Below are 21034 nucleotides of genomic sequence, written 5' to 3' on the forward strand. Positions count from 1 at the left end.
TTGCAGTGTACCCACTAAAGCAGCAATTGTCTGTTTACTTGTTTTACACATTGCAATACTGCTCAAAAGTTTTGTGGTAGTCATAGAAAAAGTCTAAAACCTCTGGTGTTAATGGGTATTCCTGAACAACAAACTGCAGAGAGAACTGCAGATACAAATTCTTAGGAACTAACTCTCTGTTTCTTGACTCTGCTTCTGTTTTCCCAGAAAGAGTTACTGTTCAGTAGAACTTTACAACTATAACTGGATACTTAGATGATTAACATAGAAGTTATAAACTGGGTCAGATATGTAACCAACTTAGAAATTATTGTTTTGCAAAATTAGCAAAGAAATTTATCTGTAATCTTGCAATCTTGCTGTAGATGTGGAATAGATACAAATATTAGAATCTAATAGCAGAAGTAGAAGTATCTAATCTGTGTAGGAAATGAATTGCATATTATTTTTTCCACAATCTGTAGATAAGAGTTAACTGGGTTTTGTTTATAGTATCACTTTAGAAAGAATCGCATGAGATTATATTTTAGCTATTAAATACAAAATAAGCTTATATAAGTGCATATAAAATATTTTTGTATATAAAATAATTTTGCCACTGCGTAATGCATTTTTCCAGGACTGACCAACTTTGCAGATCATTTACATGACCTTATTAGTACAGTATCTAACAATAAATCTTTTCAGTTATGAAAGTATATGGTGGGGTCATGTGAAGAAGCTTATTCAACTGAACTGAAAGATCAAGATGAAAAATTAATTTTGCTGTAGTTTGGCTAAGCGGTAGACTTATTTTTCAGAAAATACCAAGTGTATGAGCCATAATCATGTGCCACCTGCTAGTGTTTCCAGGCATGTGTTTGGCTCACCTGTGAGCCATGGCAAACCTGTCAGCCTTCGTACCACTCTCTTCTCTGCTGTTCATGAACATCTCTTGTTCCCATCTTCAAGTGTTAGCCAAGATTTTATTTTCAAATTTCAGCAACGAATGTGATTACTGAAAAAAAAGGGGGGCGGGAGGGAAGTAAAAATGTGGGAAAACTGGATTTTGTAGTTAAGATATGGTTTTTTTAACAAGTTAGCTAGTGCCGATCATGAAAAAGAAATCTTTTTACGATAAATTTACTGGGTAGGAAATACTGGCAAATGGTGAACTCTCAAATTATTATTATAATTGGCAACTCTGAAGCACTTGCATAGCTCTCTCCTCAAAATACTGTGCAAACAATCATTCCTCATCACAAGAGACACATAAAATTCATAACAGCTGGTTGATTTTTGACCATTAACACCAACTCTGAATTTCTGTGTAGTGGGGGTTTAATTAATGTTCTGAGGGTCACCTATTCCTTAGAATTTCATAGCTGATGAGATAAAAGACAAGATAGAAATACATAAATAAAGCAAAAAACCCCAACCACCACCAAAAAACACACAACCAAAAAAGCAAGCAAGAAAAGATGGTATGTCAAAAACTAAGGGCTGAAGGAAAGAATGTAAAATAACTGATGTTTGATTTTTCTCTTTCTGCAGGATTGTGTTCTGTTGTAAAAACAGGTAATGAAATTAATGAACTACTGTTTTGATACTGTAACTACTGAACCTCTAAAATAATTTTAAACTGCCACAGCTGTCTCAGTCTGACATACAGCGTTATAGTCATGAAGTAGGTATTCACATTGTTGGCTTTCCTAAAGAATTAGAATATGATTGTGTCTGAAGGCTACCAAGAATTTTAAGAAGTGAGAACAGCATTCTTCATTGGCTTGAAGTGTTCCACATTGGATCTAGGTTTAATTTAGTTGCAGCTTACTATACACCCAGTTATTGAAGAGGCATACCTATGCTTCATCTATATTTGTTTTTCTTGTTCTCTCACTGAGATCAGTTTTTAAGTTTGTTTTATTTCTCCAGAGAACATTTTTCTCCTAGCTTTTAATAAACTATTGGAGTCATTTTGTTTTTCTTGCAGAATCTTTTTTGGCTGGTTTCAAATCATTCTGTCTTTTCTGTCAGCTCAGTGTGTATGAAACTTCAGCAGCATGCTGGCTCTCCAGCAGCCTATACAGGCACAGGTCCTTCCTAGTTTAACCTCATTAAATTTTCTCCACAGTTTTACTTCCACTGGTTTCACAAACAAGTTGGATCCATAAAAATAAAATAGCCTTAATAACATATTAAGGCTTTTATTCTCTTTGTGAGCCAAATGCTGTGCAAAATCAAAATTGCTTAGGCAGGTCTGACACTGTCACACAAGGTCAGTATTATGTGCAGCCCATGTCACATCTCCAACTCTGCAGTCAGGATTTACTAGTATCAATGTTACATTAAAAAACAGTAGTGCTTTTTGTGTAGGGTTTTTTTTTTTAAATTATTTAATCCTAGACCCTTTTTTCTTTCTTATTTAATCCTCATTTCCTGCTATTTTCTGCATGTTCCTTTAAAAAAATATATATGCTTTATTTTCTTCATCTGAAGTGGCCAAAGGCAGAGCTGTATCCTTGCCCTAGTGCCAAGACTTAAAATGCAATACCTAGACTGGGATTCATCTTACCTAGCTCTAAATGTAAACAGAGTTAGTGGGCTACCTTCATGATGAGTGGAAAAAATAGTCACTTTTAGGATGTGATTCATCTGATATTTTAAGCATTTAATGCAGAATGAGATGGATCACATTTTCAACTTCATTGTTGACTTGATCTCAATTAACAGGAATGTAGGATGGAGATAGATGACTTGGTCTTAATTATCAGGAATGTAGGACGGCTGTAGATGTGTGAATTTAGACAGATGACTTCCATCCCCACCGTCTTGTGCATTTGAAATCATCAGTGAATTTATTGTGAATTAGTCTTTTGAAGGCCTACTCTTACTCCAGATTCTTTATGTATTTGGAAATAGGAGTTTTCATGCTTTCTGGCTTTCTTGGAGTACTTTGTAAAGATCAGCCTTTTTGGTAACAGCATTAGAATTGGCAGTCCTCAGTTAATGGGAGAATTAATTTATGAGCATCTACTAGATACCTATGCTTTCACTATGGCCTTGCCAGCTTGGTGACTGTGCTTGAGCTTTATTTACACAGACAATAAGTATGTGATCAAGTATCCTATAGGTTTGTCTTGTTTCTGGTTCTTCAGAAGTGTTTCAGTAGACCAGACCTACTGGCTTTGCACAGCTCTTTACCTTTTCACCGTGTGCTGCGCTGCCTTTGGAGCTCTTCAGGGAGTGGGCTACGAAGTATCCTTGCATTTTTTTGACGGTTCTTCTGATACTATGTTGGTGAACAAAGAGGGGGTAAATTAACATCTGGAAGGAATTTCCAAGAATTAGCTGCCCCAGAAGACAACAGCGTGCAGTTTTTGTGATCGCTGACTGAGATTGATGTTGTCTGAGCAATCAGAAAATCAATGTAAAAAATCCAATGATTTCTTCACAGGTGCAAAGGATGTTACCTGCCTTCTGGTCACTAAAGCATACCTATGTCCTTTCTTTGAGGAATCATATAAATCTATGTTACTCAATGTTCTATGAGAAACAGCATTTTTGTTCTCTTTACCCAAGAATCACTTTTAAGTTTATATCTTGGCTTTCTTTGGTCTATATTAGCCCAACTAGCTGTTCTCACCTATCTGCACAAATGCATCTGAGAGCTTGGTTTTTGTTTTTTATTGCAAAACAAATTTACCCATATTTAGCAGTTTTTCTGAAAGAATATTTTTTGTTCAGTCGGTGTCTTTTAGCTAGTTGGTATCCTGTAGGAGGGAGATTGCATAGGCAGCATAAAGGGCGTCTTTATGGGTTGGGAGGGAATTGGGAGAGAAGCATTGCCTAAGGACACCATGAGCCCCAAATGTCAAAGGGACCTTTTGAAGGCCATTGAAGGATTACTGCAGGCTGAGTTTGCTTCAACAGCTTGTGATTTGTATAGTATCATGTATGACTTCAGCCAGAGACTGAAGGCGGAAAGGGAGGAAAGAAGGTGGATAAAGACTAACATCAGGTGGAAGCCTATATATATATATATATAAAAATGTTTGCAGGTGACTGGCATAAAATACTTAAATTTAAGGAGATAGCCCACTTGCAACAGGACACTATAGGACTGCAGCAGTTTTAGATTGAATAATGTTAGTCCTGAATACCATGGCCTGATTCCCTTGAACTTGATAAAAGGCTCTTTGCTGGCCTTGCAGAGGTTTTCAGGTCCATAGCCAGCCTTATTCAGGACACAGAGTATCCAGATACTTGTACTGCTGGAGAGATAAGATGGTACCAAGAAGTACCATTCTCTTTCAAAGAATGATAGAAGTTTTGTGCATTAAGTAAAGCATTTTGTGTGTGCTAAAAGGTCATATCATGGTGGGCAGAGGAAATCTAGGATGGTTGCTGAAGCTGAGTTCATTCATGCTGGAGTGTTATTGGGAGACTGTGGTGCGAGTTGGAGACAATCTAAGACTTACTCTGTAAATACAGTTACTTCAAGGCACTTTGCCAGATGAGCTGGAGTCTGAACTCTGCTGTGGTTACCAAAGGCACTACAGGTGGCCTGTGGTAACTGAAACCTAAGCCAGAGCTAAAACTCAGAGCTGACCTCGGTGCTCACACGTTCTCCTGAACGGTGACATTTTGCAGTAACAGTAGTTTCTGATGGATCAATTAGATTAAATCCACAATTAACATCTGTTGTAGTGATCTGATCTGGAAGTCACAGTGGGATTGTGGGTTTGTTGTGCACATTACAATCTTTTTATTTTTCTCTCCAAATTTATCTAGGATTGAAAAGATTGTGGTCCATTGTCTTTACAAAATTGTCCATATGCGACTGGGGAACAAATATACTCCTGAACCGAAAATTTCACAAATGAGAAAAAGATAGACTTGCACTGTTAAGATATCATATATTACTTTGGCCAGGTTTTCTGTATTTTTTGGGTCAGCATTTCACTTCTCTCCAAGTTTGAGGTTTGAGAAGTTACCGAGAAAAACATTCTACTGTTCCTAGTCCAATGAAGTAAAAGTTCATATGTTTGCACATGAACTACATTGACTCTTACCTCTTCTATAGTAGAATCCAATTACTATGAATCAGCGAAGGAAAACTAACAGAATGGGTACAGGTCTTGGGAGAGTTTTCAAGAGGGAATCAGCAGTTGCCTAAGAAAACCTTCTGGCTCACTCGCAAAATAACAGATTTATTCTTTTGTTTGGAAACTCATTTCTTTTCAATTTCATAAAATATGGTGACAATTTAAACTCACTGTGTCTGGGTCATAACATATATGTCACTTCTGCCACTGTGAAGGGTCAGGGTCAAGGTATTAATCTGCAACTTAAACCGTGCAGCTTCTGTGCAGTGTTTTAGTCCAATGTGACCGTTTGGATTTTGTGATTTTGAGATGCCTGTGATTTTCCACTGGCTTTAGTTATATTAATCTGTATGGTTTACATACTGCCAGGCTGTAGCCAAAGAACGCCGGAAGATTCAGGAAATGGGGCAGGGAATTATTCCATAACTCAGTTATACTTGTCCATAACTCATCTCTTAACAAGTTGCAGCTTGTATGTTTTATAAACTGAAATGAAAAATTTGAACTAGTATTTAAACCAAAACATAACTCAGAGTGTTTAGAGGTTCACTAGCACAGAAAAATTGCTTTGCTGAAACATATTATACATATTACACTGCAATACTCACTCTTTCATTAAGTTTTATAAAAATTTATTTAAATTTTGAAGTATTTTCCAGCAGAAAATTACAAAATGGTCTGTGATTTGAGAGAGTTAAGTTCAACAGAAAATCAAAAAGTCACAAAGGTGTAAATGAAGAATCCTGTTTTATACTTTACTACTTATTTTTGCTTTCTCATTTTATAAAAAATGGCAGTATTTTAATAATATTTTGGCCTGGGATTCTACTTAAACAATGTGTGTGTTGTAGGAGTTTTTTTAATTCCATTAATGAATTTTAATTAAATAATTTCTAGTATAACAACATAAAGTTTTCTGTATTTTCACCTACTTGCTTTTGGATATCACATAAAACTATTTTGCTTGTTCAGTATGTTTGAAAATACACCCATTTTGTATGTTCAGTCTTAATATTGTCAAGAATATTGTAACTGCCATTCAGATTGTACATACTCAAGATCAAAACTAGGGTATTATTATATATAAGAATGACAAAACTGCCCACAAAAAGCAGTTTTCTTTCCTGTTACTTAGTCATAGGCATACATCCACAGACATGCACATTGAGGTATCTGTCCAGAATTGACTTAGTACAGTAAATAAAATTAACTTTTACTATGGCAAAATATATTTCAGCCATAGGTATAAACAGAAAAAAAAATCCTGACATTGCCATTCATAGTAAAACAATATTTCATTTTCTGGTTACACTCAATCATATTCACTCTAAATCGACATGCAAATTAAATAATTTAATAAAAAAACTCCACATAGGTTGCATATTTAGAGAGATGTTTGTAAGCCCAAAGCTATATATTTTTAATTTCTTAATCTTTCTTTCTCTCAGGAAAGTGAAATGCTCTATAACTTCACTGAAAAGTTTATATTTTTCTATGTATGTGTGTGCATTTTACTACAAATTGGGCAACACATTTAGAATCATCATCTTTATAGTCTTGTTAGTACTTCTATTATTTGCACTCCAATAATGCCTTTAGGTGTCAGTTGAAAGCGGGGAACAACGTTACTGGGAAAACGCCTCTGGCCAGTAGCAGTGGGAATTTTGTCCAAGGGCTCCAGGAGCACGGATACCTGAGTCCAGCTTTGGTGCCTTTCTCATAAACCTGTCCTGTCTCTAGTGTCAGTTGTGACAGTTCCAACCTCCGATACAGGTCCCTGCTGCAGTCAAAGCGGCACATTAAGTGGACTGTGCCAGGTTAAATATTCTGTAAGTCTCCTGTACAGCTCCTGCACAGTCTCAGCTATCTGCAAAGCTGATGTTTCTGCCTGCTGGCAGGCCAGCTGCAAAAACTTTAATGGAGTTTACCCTTTCCAGAGATGACTCTAGAGGAAATTTTGTATCTTTCTTTCCTAGCCTACTGAAATGAGATCATAGTTTCAAAATTTAAAGCTTTGTATTCACTAGGAAGGGTTTTAATTAGGATGGGACATGTGATATTCAAATCTTAAGCCTGTATAATTATCTGTTATCTGTATGTATGATCTTATTATTTGTTATGGATCTTTTTTTTTTTTAAGAAGAGAAGGAAATATCTAATAAGAAACTTAATATTTCAAAAATGTCATGGTCATAAAAGTTCACAATAAATAAAAAAAAATACGACTAGAGCAGAATTCAGGAGGTCATTTACTCCATCTGCTTGCCTCCAAAACAGCATCAATTCTTTGTGTGTCTTCTGGACAAATATTTCTCTAACTTTTCTTCCCTGTGATGGAAATTTCATAACTGCTGAAAGCAATATATGCCAAAATTCAAATATTATTGCCATTAAAAAGTTTTTCTAATACCTAGCATAAATCAGCCCTGATGTCATTTAACCCTGTCATTTCTTGTCTTACCCACAATGGACCTGGAGGACAGATAATTGTGTTCTTTAAACCACCACCTTCTTCTCTTCGTCTCTAGAGTAAACAGCTCCAGTTCCTTCAGTTTTTCTGTGTAGATCATACTTTAGAGATATTTTGCTATCCTGCTCTGGTCTGCATTAAGTTGGTCAGTATCTTTTTTGAAGTATGATACCTAGAATGGATGTAGTACTTAAACTGTGGTTTTATGAGTGCTGAACTGAAGAAGGATAATTTCTTGTATCTTACAGGTTACAAATCTGGTTATAAGGCTCTCTGTAAAGTTTGATCTTTTTTTCTGAAAGCAATGTGATATTGATAGGTAATACCTATGTTCTGTTCCATTAACGCCAGATTTTTATCTGTAGTTCTGCAAATTAATGTCTTTGGCATCAGCCAGTTCTCTCAGTACCGTAAAGTGGATTCCATGAAGCTCAGCTAGTATGAAGATATCTAAGTTTTCTGTGTCCTTGGCATAAGCAGAGTGTTCATTACATCATCATTGACATTAAGTATACGTTACTAGGGCATAGTAAAGACTAATGCATAAAAAAGACCGATTAGTGCTTTTAGCTTGCTTGGTTACGTTTGTCGAAAGCTTGCTGTCAACTGACAGTTTTCTTCCTCTTGACTACTACAGAAGTATCAAACAAAATGATGGTTGCAACGTGTGTGTCCCTTGGTAGATGTATTTTGTTTGTGTCTTTACATGTTTGTGTTATTCTTTAATTTTCATTCTTAGTTACTTGGTCTTGTTCTCACTCTCTGTATGCTCTGTTTGCCTGATTAATCTCTTTCTACATGTCCCATTCTTCACCCTCAATGAAATTTTTGCTTTTGTACTCTTGTATTTTTTAAGGCACTGTGATGACTTTTCTGAACTTCCGCTTCCCTTCTTTCCCATTACATCATGCCTTCTTGGTTTCCTGTATTTGCATAACAACAATGGATTAATTTCTGACCTCCTACTAACTTTATTTAATTGCTATTTGATACATTGCCATTTAAAAACGTTATTGTACCTGTGCAACGTCCTGCGCAACCAGCCTTCAAACTGCACTGACTTATGTTTGGAATCAAGATGATTTCAGCTGCTTTAGAAGGTAATGACTGCAAAATAAGCATGAAGCCATCTTTGCCAGTTCTTTTCACTGTAAAAGTCATTTAACAAACTTGCAGATAAAAAAAGTGATATGCTGAAAGGTATTAAAATACATCCCTGTAGCTAATTCTGGAACTCTCTTGTGGCTTAAGAAGCCTTAAATACTAATTTTAGCAAACACTACCACCAACAATTAAGTAGGTAGCTACTTTCTACCGTGTTCTATTGTTGAGGAGCTACCATAACTTGAGATCTTTGAGCAGTGGGGCAAGGAAGAGGCATGTTGGTTTTGAATGTGTTTCTGCCAGAAGGTGTCAGAAGGTACTTGAATACTTCAGAAGCAGTGTCCAGCATTCCGTGAGATCCTGAGGAAGAATTTCTGAAGGCCTGAGGTTTTCAAAGTGAAGACAGATAGGATGCTGAACAAGCCAGTGAAAAGGAGGCCTGGATGCAGCCAGAAGTTTATGCATCTCGCACCTTGCTGTGCATTCAGAATGGACTGACTGATGCATACAGTCATATTTGGAGAAACCTCACCAAATAAGTATGTTTCGAGTATAGTGGTGATTAAACCTTGCACTATTCAACAGTTTTGTCAGAGTTTGGGCTGTGAATATGAAGTCACTCTTGAAAATCAGAAATGGTAAAGTAGGTGGAGTAACAGGACAGGCTCACAAAGGCCGATCTGAATTGCTTGGCATGGTGTCTCCAGATCAAATGTGCTTCATGATGCCCAGGTGCAAAATTAATAGATGAGAACACGAAGCTCAGAACATGCCTGTACAGTGAGAGGCTGTCTTCTGGAAACAGTTACTCTAAAAATTGTAGAAGTTAGAATGCAAACAACTGAACAGTTGCTCAGTGCTTCTGTGGGAAAGGCAATGAATGTGCTTTTTCATATTCGAGAGCAGGGAGCAGGCTTAGGGAAGTAAGGTTATACGGTTGTTATACAGTGCTGGTAAGACTGATTTTTGAAGCAGTGAGTCTCGTTCTGGTGTCCAGATTTTCAAAACCTATTGAAAAAAAGTGGTGAAGTCAGGCAAGATCATTTTTTTAACAGCCTTTAGATTTCCCATTTTTTGACATCTTTATGTCAAGACAAAAATCATGCCCCAGACAGCTGCAAAGTATGTGTTAGTCAAATGCTAATTATTTGTGGTACACAAAAATAAATGGATGAAAACTGCATGACCTATGTTATGAAGGCAGTCAAACTAGCTGGGCTAATGTTCTTTTTTACATTACATCTTGATTTACATTTTTAAGAGTGAAAAGATAATTCAGCAATCTTTGTATGATACCGCTGTGTATTTCACCATTCCTAAAATGCCCTTTTCAGTTGTGGAAAGAATTTAAAGACAGGTTCCACACTCTGCCCTACTGTAATGGAGAAATTTTATGAGGCAGGTCTCATAGAGATATTTTTCTTTCTCCCATCACAGAAGGTGAGATTGGACTCACAGATACCAAATTTATATACAGTCTTATCATAATCTAAACCAGCTGCCTTTGTATATGTACATTAAAAGTTTTAACTAAAAGTTTTAATCTCCACATTATTATAAGTATTATAAAAGTGGTCTGTTAAACACCTCAAAAATAAAAGCAAAAGAAAGACAAGCTGCGCTACACATTCTGTAGAGTTCTGTAATACTCAGTTGTGAGCGCCGAGTATCACAATAGAGACAGTACCCATAAATGACACAGAAGATATTTTACTGATAGTGTAGCAGTGATACTGTTTTTTACTTTGTGAATATGTTATACCACCATATAGAAAAAGAGGCACATTTTAAACTAAATCTGTTTTTAATTTCAAGACTTAAAATTGATTGTTGATCTGCCAGTAGAGTTTATTTTGCATCCAGCATATAGGATTTCAAATGGTATAACAACATGATGCAGATTTTATGTCAACTTAATGGAGAGGTAACTATTTCCATGCATGTTAAAATCTACGCTCTAAGTACTGCAAGGCTTACTGTAATGATAACTTGAAGACACAAAAAATAATTTTTGAAACCATTGGTAATATTTATTTTGTAGAACTGATGCTTCAGCACATATGAAAAATATTTTATTGTGGTTTCACTTTAAAAACAGTTCAAGTGGTGTGTGCATTTTCAAAGCTGAAAAAGTAAAATGCATTTATATATTTTATATACAGTTCTAGTTTTTATTTAATATAAGAGGTATAAAAGTTGTTTAGTTTTTAAAAACCTGGTCCATATTAAATGTCGTATGCCAATCATATGTGTGAGATAAGAGAATTATTAATTACTACAGTATGTATAAATGTAGTTTCACTGTAGGAGAAGCACATTGCTTGTCAGGTTAGCAATATACTACTTATGTTTATGTAAAATAATAAAAAGACGAGTTTTCTCTTTAAACACCTGTTACAAAATTTTTATAATACAAAGCAAAGTAAATCTCAAAGTCTAAGATATATGAAAAGACCACAAAAGACACATAAAAGGACAGCTGTCAGTCCTTTTAGGTTACAGAATATTCAGTGTAGTTTTGGGATCATATTTTATGGATTTTTTAAAAAACAGTTTAGACTTTGATATGTGTGGATAAACTGATTTCTCTAGGAAAACGTTTGAGAAATTGCTACAATATTTTATTCCTTAGGACATATTTTACAAAACAGTTGAAAATACATTCTCAAAGCTGGACATGTTTCATTTCCTTCTGAAGTGAAGATGGTAATGATGATTTTAAAGAGATAATTTGAAAAAAAGTAGGAATCTTCCTTTAGAACACTATATGTTACAGATGTTTAAAAAGTAGCTTTATATTTAACCAGTTTTCTGTGGGGAAATTCTGCGGATATCTATGGTTACAAGAAATTTAAGTAGAAATTATCTATGAAGCACCATCCACATACGCTTTATTCATTAGCAGAAGTGTCTGATGTAAGTTGCTGATCTGAAGCTTTATCAAGTATTTTTCTTACATTGCTTTTGGATGTATTCTCTCACTTGTGATTATCTACTACATTTGTGGTATCTGTTGAAAAGCACGTTAATTTTAAAGACTTTTTTGCTGTATTTGTCTTACTGTTTCTTTTTACACTTGAGAAATACGCTGCAAAACTCCTGGTTTTGTTAGATCTCCTTGTTTCATATTAGCAAACATTACTCAGTTTTTCAGTATTTTGTATTTCAATATGACGTGCACAGTTTAGCAAAAACATTTTCCTCTGGAAAGGGTTGTTACAAAGTCCCTTGCAGCTTTGAAAGCGTCATTGGAAAGAGATGGGCTTGGGCAGCATAGTTCAGATCTGGGTGGGAGCCAAAGCTCCCCTGGAATTCAGAGGCTGTGGGAGGTGGAGGCTGCAGTTTGATTTACTGGGTGCTCTTAAGTTGTAGCTTCCACATTAGCACCAGCTGGCGTTGCTCATGCACTCCAGCCTCTGTTGTAGCTACATGGTAGCTCAGCCCTCCCAGTTTCTGTGCAGTTGGGTTCATACCTAATTTGATTAATAGTAAATCTATATTATAGGTTCAAAAGGATCCATTGTTATCATATGGTTTAGCTTTTTGCATACCACAGGGTGTATTCTTTGATCTTTTTCTTGCTTCTAGTCTAGTAGCTGTGACTGAAATAGATCTTATCTTTTAGAAAAACATCCAATCTTGACTCAAAACTTTCCACTGCTGGAAAACCTATCATCATTCGAAGTAATTTCTTCCAAAGGATAATTAACCACACAATGGAAAACTTGAGCTTTACTTCTCATCTAAATTTTAGTACCTTTAACTTCAAACCTCTGTGCTTGACCGTAGAGCTTGCTGTGATCACGTTCTTCTTCCTCATAGATTTATTTATTCACTATGAATAAATCATACCTTAATTTACTTTTTAATAAACTGAATAGGGCTTCTCATGTCTGTCAACTATTTTCCGGGCTTACATTTATTTTCACTTTCCTTCTAGAATTGTAAAAAGGAAAATTAGACACAGAATTTCAGTAGTAGTTGCACAAGTGTCTAAAAAGAGATAATTCCTATGCTCCTATTCAGTACTTTAACTCATACATCCCAATTTTAATTCTTCTAATCAAATGTTGCACTGTAATCTCAAGTTGATATTCAACATCCCAAGTCTTTATACGGTTTCCAGGATAGAACTCCTACATTGAGCTAGAGCCTGTTTTCATTATTTGTAAGTGCATGACATTAAATTTAGACATAAACTGTATTGAGCAGATCAGAAGACAATGTATCCCAATAACCTGACTGCAACAGGATGGGAGAATGATAATTGAGATAGAAGTTTTCTGTGGTTAAAGCTGATCTTTTGCACCCCACATGTCCTAACCTCTGACTTCCACAAATGTGGGAAGCTTGACTGCATAACTTAAAGTAGTGTGAATCTCTGTTCATATTCTGCCAAGGCAGAAGACACTCAGGAGCATGAATGAATGCTCAGAGTGGAGTAAGAACAGGGCAAACACACAGCGTTCTAATACTCTCCAAGCCCCCACTTGTTTTTAGCTCAGGGAGCTGAAAATTGAATGAGTTTTTACTGGCCTTCAATGAAATCTTTTAGCTTTCACAGAATCCTTTCACAACTAGTTCCACTAGTCTGTTGCCTCATTAGAAGCACAGACTCTGTTATTTCTTTTTAACCTGAATCATAGTATACCTCATTATTGAAAGAGATTGCGTCTGTATTAAAAGAGGCATTGGACAGTCAATCCCTATCTATCCCACTCAATGCCATGCCTAACATTGTAGACCTCTATCATATCCTTTCAGGCATCCGTCTTCTAGACTGAAAAACCTTGGATTATCTTTGCTGTTCTCTGAAATTTTCCAGTACTACAGTAACTGAAACTGGTGCTGTAGAACTGCATGAAGTTTTTGAGGTGTATGTGAACCATGGATTGATACAGTGATATAGTGACATTCTCTGTTCACTGTTTTTTTCTAAATAAGTCCTAATACTCCATTTGTTTCTTTGATTGCCATCTACCCTAACCCCAAGATATCATTTCTAATTTTTAATGGTCAGCTGAAAGCCTATAATTTCATCTGTGGAGTTAGGATTGGGGTTTTTTTGTTGTTGTGCATTGCTTCTCATTTTCTGATTTGCTATTTTTATTGTCCTTTTACTAAGTTCTTTAGCAGATTGTCACAACTGACCATGAATCATAGTGTCATCAACCAATTTTGTCACATAACTAATCCTTCCATTTTTAGGGTGTTTATGAGTGTGCTGAATTGCACAATTTCAACACAGATCTGTAGAACTCCACTAAATCACATCCCTTTATTGAACTATCTGTTTGCTCTTGTCCCCACTTGCCTGTACTTCAGTAATTCTTTTCAATCCATGCAATGACCTTCCTCTTATGATATAATGGCTTAGTTTCTTTAAATGGTATCAGGGAGGGACTTAGTCAAAATCCTTATGGAGTCCAGTTAGACATGTCAACTAGATCACCATTGCTGCCAGCCTGGTAAGCTTTGTGAGGCAGGACTTCTCCTAGCAGATCCATGGTGACTCTAAGTATATCATATTATTGCAAGAATGTAATATTTAGACAGATATCTGCTAATTCTGTTCTTTATTACAGTCTACCAATTTGTCCAGCACAGATATTTGGCTAAAAGCCCTTCCATAACTCTTGAACTCTTCTCAAAGTTCACATCACATTTGTTGTTTCCGAGGACACTGGTAACAGAGCAGTTTGAAGCAAGAGGATACAGTACCGCTTCTACTGAATCAGTTAGTTTACCCTGGATCCCTTATAACTCAGTTGAATACTACCTAATAATGGTGATTCGTTACTGTTCATGACATCAGGGTTTTTTTATAAAAGCTTTCTACAGTGACTTCAGTTTCAGAAAAATCATCTGAAAAAAATCCTCTCCACAATGGAAGATTCCAGTTGGAATCTCTTTAGTTTCTTCCAGAATGAACAGCAATGCAAAGAATGCAGATAGCTTCCTGAAATGTCTGTATGTTCACTGTGTATTCTTTTGTTATCTGCAAACACTCATACAAAACTCACAATACTTGACTGCCTAATTTACTAGTCCATTCACAGCAAGCCGTATTAGTAATTTGTCACCTGTGCTATTCACTCTTACTTCAATCTATATGCCATTTGCACACTTTATCAATAATTCAATTTCTTACTATGTCTGCGTTATTTAACACTATAGAATCAAAATAATCTAACATATTTCTTCTTTAGTAGTAGTTTTACTAGTAGAAGAGATTAAGTTTTATATTAAATGCACTTTACACATTTGTTAGTTATTTGCTTTATTTTAGGGAGGTGATCCAACAGCGACTGTAATTGCATTGTGTTCAATGAGAGATTTCAATCTGGCTCAAGAAGCTTGTCAGATGGCCATCAGAGACATTGGATGTCTTGAAGTGTTAATTAATTTACTTGATACAGAAGAAATTAAGTGTCAGGTTAGTAACTTTGTTGAATAGAGCAATGAATATGCCTTTTCTATTATATTTTTTTTTCAATTTTCCAAGTTATATAGTATAAAGAAAATTGATTATTTCTTTTATCATTTCTGTATAGTCTCAATTTTTTAAAAATTTTTAGAAAAAAATCAATTTCTTTGACTTTCAGTTTCTTTGCTTCTGATTCAATTTAAAAACAAAATGTTTTAGATAACCCAGCATTTTAAGGTGTTTTTCTGTTAATGTATGCTTAAATAATGTTTAACTTCTGTTATCTTCCATTATTTAGATTGCTTCATTAAAAATCCTGAAGGAAATTAGTCATAATACACTGATCAGACATGCAATTGCAGATCTTGGGGGCTTAGAGATCATGGTGCAAATACTGGACTCTCCAGATAAAGATCTAAAATGTTTGGCAGCTGAAACAATTGCTAATGTTGCTCGGTTTAAACGTGCACGAAGGACAGTAAGGCAGCAGGGAGGAATCAAGAGATTGGTAAGCAGATATTAAAATCTGTAGCCTTGTAATATGCATATTTTTGTCCAAAAAATAAGTCACATGTTGTATGCATGATTCTTGTGGTAGTGTTTGTCATCATTAAAAAGCACTATAATATCAAACTTCCCTGTAGATAATTTAATTTTTCTTTTTTTTTAGGTTGGGCTGTTGGAATGCATTTCAGTGGGATCAACCAGTCTAACACCGTATCAAGCAAAAGATGCTGAAATAGCACGCTGTGGGGCTTTGGCACTCTGGAGCTGCAGCAGAAGCGTCAAAAATAAAGAAGCGATCCGTAAAGCTGGTGGCATTCCATTATTAGCTAGATGGCTCAAATGTTCAGATGCAAACATCGTAACCCCAGTAGTGGGGACACTACAAGAATGTGCCTCAGAGGTAAGTAAACACATATAGCTAAGTTATTTCCGATCATTAAAACAATTAGTTACTGAAAGGAAGCATTACATTTAAATGTCACCTAAACCAGGGCAGTTATCCCATCAGGAAGTAGAAGCATTGTGTCGTCAAACTGGTTTTGAGGTCACAGCTTGCAATGAAGTAAAGACCATGTATTTTTTATTTAAAAGGTTAGGCATAGTTTATGGGGAAAAAAAAGAAATGAAGTCCTTAATCAAGGTCATTTTTTTTCTCATTTTTTTCATCATACTTGACCAGTTTGGTAATTTAAGATGCTGTATTCTGGTTAATCAGTACATTTAAATTCTACAAAGCTAATGTGCAGATGTGGCCAAGAAGATCCAATGCAGTGCAGGGCAGTGTGATTTACAACATTCTGTGAATTGGGTAAGATGGTGTCTGGTCAATTGCAAGAAGAAGAAAGGAGTATATGGGATTTTTCTACAGATTTCCTTGGCAGGTTTCACAGCTTTGAGTATATTAAGTTTTGAATTTGAATACAAATATTTTTTACCATTAGCATAAGAGATGAATGGTTACTTCTCCATTTGTGGAATCATGTTTGAAATTAAGGTGCATTGCACTTAAGGTCAAAAATATATTTAAGTTCTATTGGTGAGATTGAGACAGACTTTACATAATAAATCACTTCGTATTTTCAAAATTAGCTTCTTGATCTACACAGGTTTATGCATGCTCCATGAGACAGCAACCTGGCAGATTTTAACTTCAGTAAGTCTATATTGAGAAGGTGAAGTTTTTGAGGGTTTCTTATCTGGCCAAATTTGGAAATAGCACTAAATGCATCTCTAACAGAAATGTTTCCTTTCTCTTAAGTAATGGTCCACTGCCACAGTGCTTATGAGTTAAAATTTGGAAGAAAAGATCACTGAAAAAAATTTAGTTCTAAGAACAAGTTTTTATAACCTTATTGTAGGCATAGATTTGTTGTTTTGGCTGCTGGCTCTTGATGAAGTGAGTGGGTACTTCTTCATCCCATTCTGAAGCATTTTTTTCTTGGCTCTAAGCAGGGACGCTGGACACCTTTCAGAATATTCCGAGTTGTGTTTAAGCCAGGTGGCTACAAAATAGGTGTTACTCCACCTGGTTTTACAGGTGATTTGAAGAGCACTGCAGAGAATTTATGTATTTGATTAACTTCGAGAACATCAAAAGTATTTTCAAGGCAATGCAGATGACTCATCCTTAAAATAAAGTACAAGGCTTCTCAATATCAAAGCCTAGAATTGTAGCACTGTATTATTGTTGTGACTAGTGTTATTAACTGTTAGTATACAGGATTTAAAAGGTGCATTTTATCTTTTTAGCCAAGTTACAGACTTGCAATAAGGACAGAAGGAATGATTGAGTACCTTGTGAAAAATCTGAGCAGTGAACATGAGGAGCTTCAGATGCATTGTGCAAGTGCCATATTTAAGGTAATTGTATTATTAGAATCAGTAGATTAGAGCCAGGATTAGTCCTTTGCTTTCCTGTCGTCGTCAGTTTTAATATTTCTTAGTTTTACTATTTCTCTAATGTGTAAGAAATTACTTTATAAAAATGTTGATGTTCTTTGGCTTAATTCTTCTGGAAATTTTTTAGCTGCGTATTTAATATTGTAATTAAGTTCCTACTTGCTGTTCTTGTGTGCAAACTCTAAATCACACAGGTGACATTTGGAGAGAGGCAGGGGAAACTGTGTAAGAGCTGCTTTGATTCTTTATGTTTGTTTGCCCACAAGGTGGACAACAGGACAGTGTAAGCGCTGCTACGTATATAGTAGTGGTTTACTGTCAAACTCTTAGTGAGTTAACATATTCAGATACTTCAATAAAATATTTATGTTATCTTCTGTATTAGTTTTTACTAGTTTCAACATAATACACCTAGCTTTGGAAGACATAATTTTACATGGTTTATATAATATGTATATTTAAATTTTTTGTATAGTGTGGAGAAGATAAAGAAACTCGTGACCTGGTTAGACAGCATGGAGGTCTACAGCCACTATCTGTTCTGCTTGGTAACTCTGAAAACAAGCAACTTTTAGCAGCCGTGACAGGAGCAATCTGGAAGTGCGCAATCAGTGAAGAAAATGTGTCAAAGTAACAATTTAATTTTACAAATATTTATTACGTATCCTGTTTTGATTTTATGAGCCTCTATTCATTTCAAAATCATTATGTGTTGATTCTTCAAAACCATAATTCATAATCACTTGGGCTTTCAACTTAGGTTTTATAGTACTTAAAAAATTGCCACCTGACTTCATCAGAGTACAGTGGAAAGTGTTAAGTCCCTAGAATCTTAAGAGTTAGTGGGGACAATTGGTGCTTCTAAAAAATAGCTAAGATCATATAATACCAGGTTGAAGGGGACCACAAGGATCATCTGGTCCAACCTTTATTGACAGAAGCACAGTCTAGACAAGATGGCCCAGCACCCTGTCCAGCTGAACCTTAAAAGTGTCCAGTGTTGGGGAATCCACCACTTCCCTGGGGAGGTTGTTCCAGTGGCTGTTCTCATTGTGAAAAATTACCCTCTTGTGTCCAATCAGAATCTCCCCTGGAGTAATTTGTACCCATTACCCCTCACCTTTTCCATGTGACTCCCTGTAAAACGGGAGTCTCCATCTTCTTTGTAGACACCTTTTAAATGCTGGAACATGGTGATGATGTCTCCCCTAAGCCTTCTCAAGGCTGAACAAGCCCAGGTCTCTCAGCCTTTCCTCATATAGCAGCTTCCCAGTCCTGTGATCATCTTTGTGGACTTTCTCTGGACCTACTCTGGCCTGTTGACGTCTTTTTGTATAGCGGGGACCAAAACTGAAGACAGTTTTCCAGGTGAGGCCTGACAAGAGCTGAGTAGAGCAGGATAATGACTCTGTCTCTGCTGGTGATGCCCTTACTAATGCAGCCCAGCGTCCTCTTGGCCTTCTTTGCCACAGCAGCACGTGGTTCACTCACATTGAGCATGTTGGCCACCAGGACTCCCAGGTCCCTTTCCACAGAGCTGGATATAGGACACCGTGTTGGGAGGTGTACTAGCACATACTAAACGTTTGACCATGGGTGTGTCTGATATCCCCACTCCTCTCTATAGCTTACAAGCCAGAATGACTGCTGAATTTTAGAGGCAGTAGTTAGTACACTTTGCTTTAATGTGTTATGTCAAGAGAGACAGCAAATTATCTCGTTCTATGTTAGATACCTAATACACATTAGGTGTGCCTGCTTTAAGAATATCCTGGAATTTAGGATAATTAGCCTCATTGGCTACAGAAGGGGCTCAGAAAAGTATTATAGCTCAGGCTGGACACCCAGCTTCTAAATGAGTGGAATTAAAATGAGATTCCTACCATAGGTACCTGCAAGCTCTCAGTATCAGGGTTCTGAGTGATTATCTGAGAATGTGACAGCAGGAGTTATCACCCTCCACCTTTCATGGAACAGCTTATTGATTGAGAATACTCGATGCTCTCATCTAAAATTAATTTGCCAGATTGATGCACCTTACCTCAAAAAAAAAAAAAAGCCTGCTCCCCTGGAGTCTGTGCTAGGCTTCCTGCTGCAGTTACGCTGCTCAGTACAGAGGAATGTAAGATTCATAGGCTGGAAGGCATATCAGTAAGAGCTAACTAATTTTAGTGTCCTTTGCTGGACAAGCAGATACGACAGATAACTGCTGCATAAAAATCAGAAAGAATTCCAGTAATAAGGGTTAACAGTCTGGCTTTTTACTGTCCTAAATGAGTTCCCAGACTGTTGGTATACAGAACCGTGGTCTTCTCATACTCTACTGCTGTCCGGCTGCGTTTTGCATTCTTGATTGCACAGTAAGCTGGCTTTTCAGAAGGGTGTATCCTCCTTTTCTGTGGACTTTGGGTATCTGCAGAGAGGCAACCTGGCTCTGGATCAGTCAGTGATGAGGTGGACTGAGTGGCTCTCTCTATACTAGTAAACTGAACAGAGCTGAACCTTTCAAGGTTCAGGCACGATGTTATGATTATCCATACTGTTTAACTGGTAGCACAGCCCCTTACAGAGGTTGGCCTGTGCCAGCAAGCGCACTCCCAGACAATGCCCAGACACTCCTTGGGAACAGCACAGGCAACAGATTGTTTCCATTGCACAGAATGGGTGAGGCCACCCTGAATTGTGGGTGTAAGAGATTTTAGCCATATGGATGCTATGTTGTACTTGTTGTCCTCAGGGCTAGAGAATGAGCCGTTGCCTGTTTTATTTATTAGTATAGCTGTAGCAAATAATTCTGTCCAAATGCAAACAGATTTTTGCTGGGCTACTCACATATCTTTGGCAAGCGCTTGACGCTCCACAAAGGTTACTAGCCAGGCGCAACTCCAGACTGGAGCTGAATTCATGTATTATGTAGAGCTGAGTCTGAAGCAATAAACTCTATCCAAACTCAAGACGGGAGGGCACTACAGAACAGGGAGGGAGAATAATATGAAAATGTGCAAGTAGATCTGGAGGGATGAGCTTGAGTCTGGCATGAAGATAACAAACCCTGCTGGTTCCTGCAGGGCCACTTAATTATCTTCGAACTACTCCACAGTAGTTCCTATACCTGCAGCACATTGCTGAGATTTTGTGCCGCCTCAGCAATGAGCTGATGCAGGTGTCAGGGCCTGACTGGCTCCCATTCCAGTTTGCGTGCAACAGCCCTGCTGCTGCTGGACACAAGGTGGCCCGAGCCAACAGCTCTGTCATGCCAGAACCTGCTTATATCATTCCATCTGGGAGGCAGTTGATATGCAACACAGATAAAGTAGCCAGAGAAAAACAGGGGTTTTAAATTGTTTGCTTGCTTTATTGCTCTTTTTTTCATACTGTTGGTGTTTTCTCTTGAAAAAAAATCATACAGATACTTCCAAATAATAGTGAGCAAAGAGAGGAAGATTCCTCCTTAAGCAAAGGCTTGAATCATGAAAAATGAAAGTTTCTCATTTCTCAGTTACTTTAATTGTTATAGCTTGGAAGGAGTAACTTTTGTTG

General features: G+C 36.7%; 1 protein-coding gene across 1 annotated transcript in view; it reads left to right on the forward strand.

The window, feature by feature from the left end:
• Nucleotides 1–21034, forward strand: part of ODAD2 (outer dynein arm docking complex subunit 2) — an 83985-nt gene that overhangs the window by 15882 nt on the left and 47069 nt on the right. Inside the window, 5 exon segments of the mRNA XM_065629660.1 lie at nt 14951–15097; nt 15387–15596; nt 15759–15995; nt 17345–17455; nt 17970–18124. Of these exon segments, the coding sequence (XP_065485732.1) occupies nt 14951–15097; nt 15387–15596; nt 15759–15995; nt 17345–17455; nt 17970–18124 (860 nt within the window).

This window comes from Caloenas nicobarica, chromosome 2 (genome assembly GCF_036013445.1).
Source record: "Caloenas nicobarica isolate bCalNic1 chromosome 2, bCalNic1.hap1, whole genome shotgun sequence".
Lineage (NCBI taxonomy): Eukaryota > Metazoa > Chordata > Aves > Columbiformes > Columbidae > Caloenas > Caloenas nicobarica.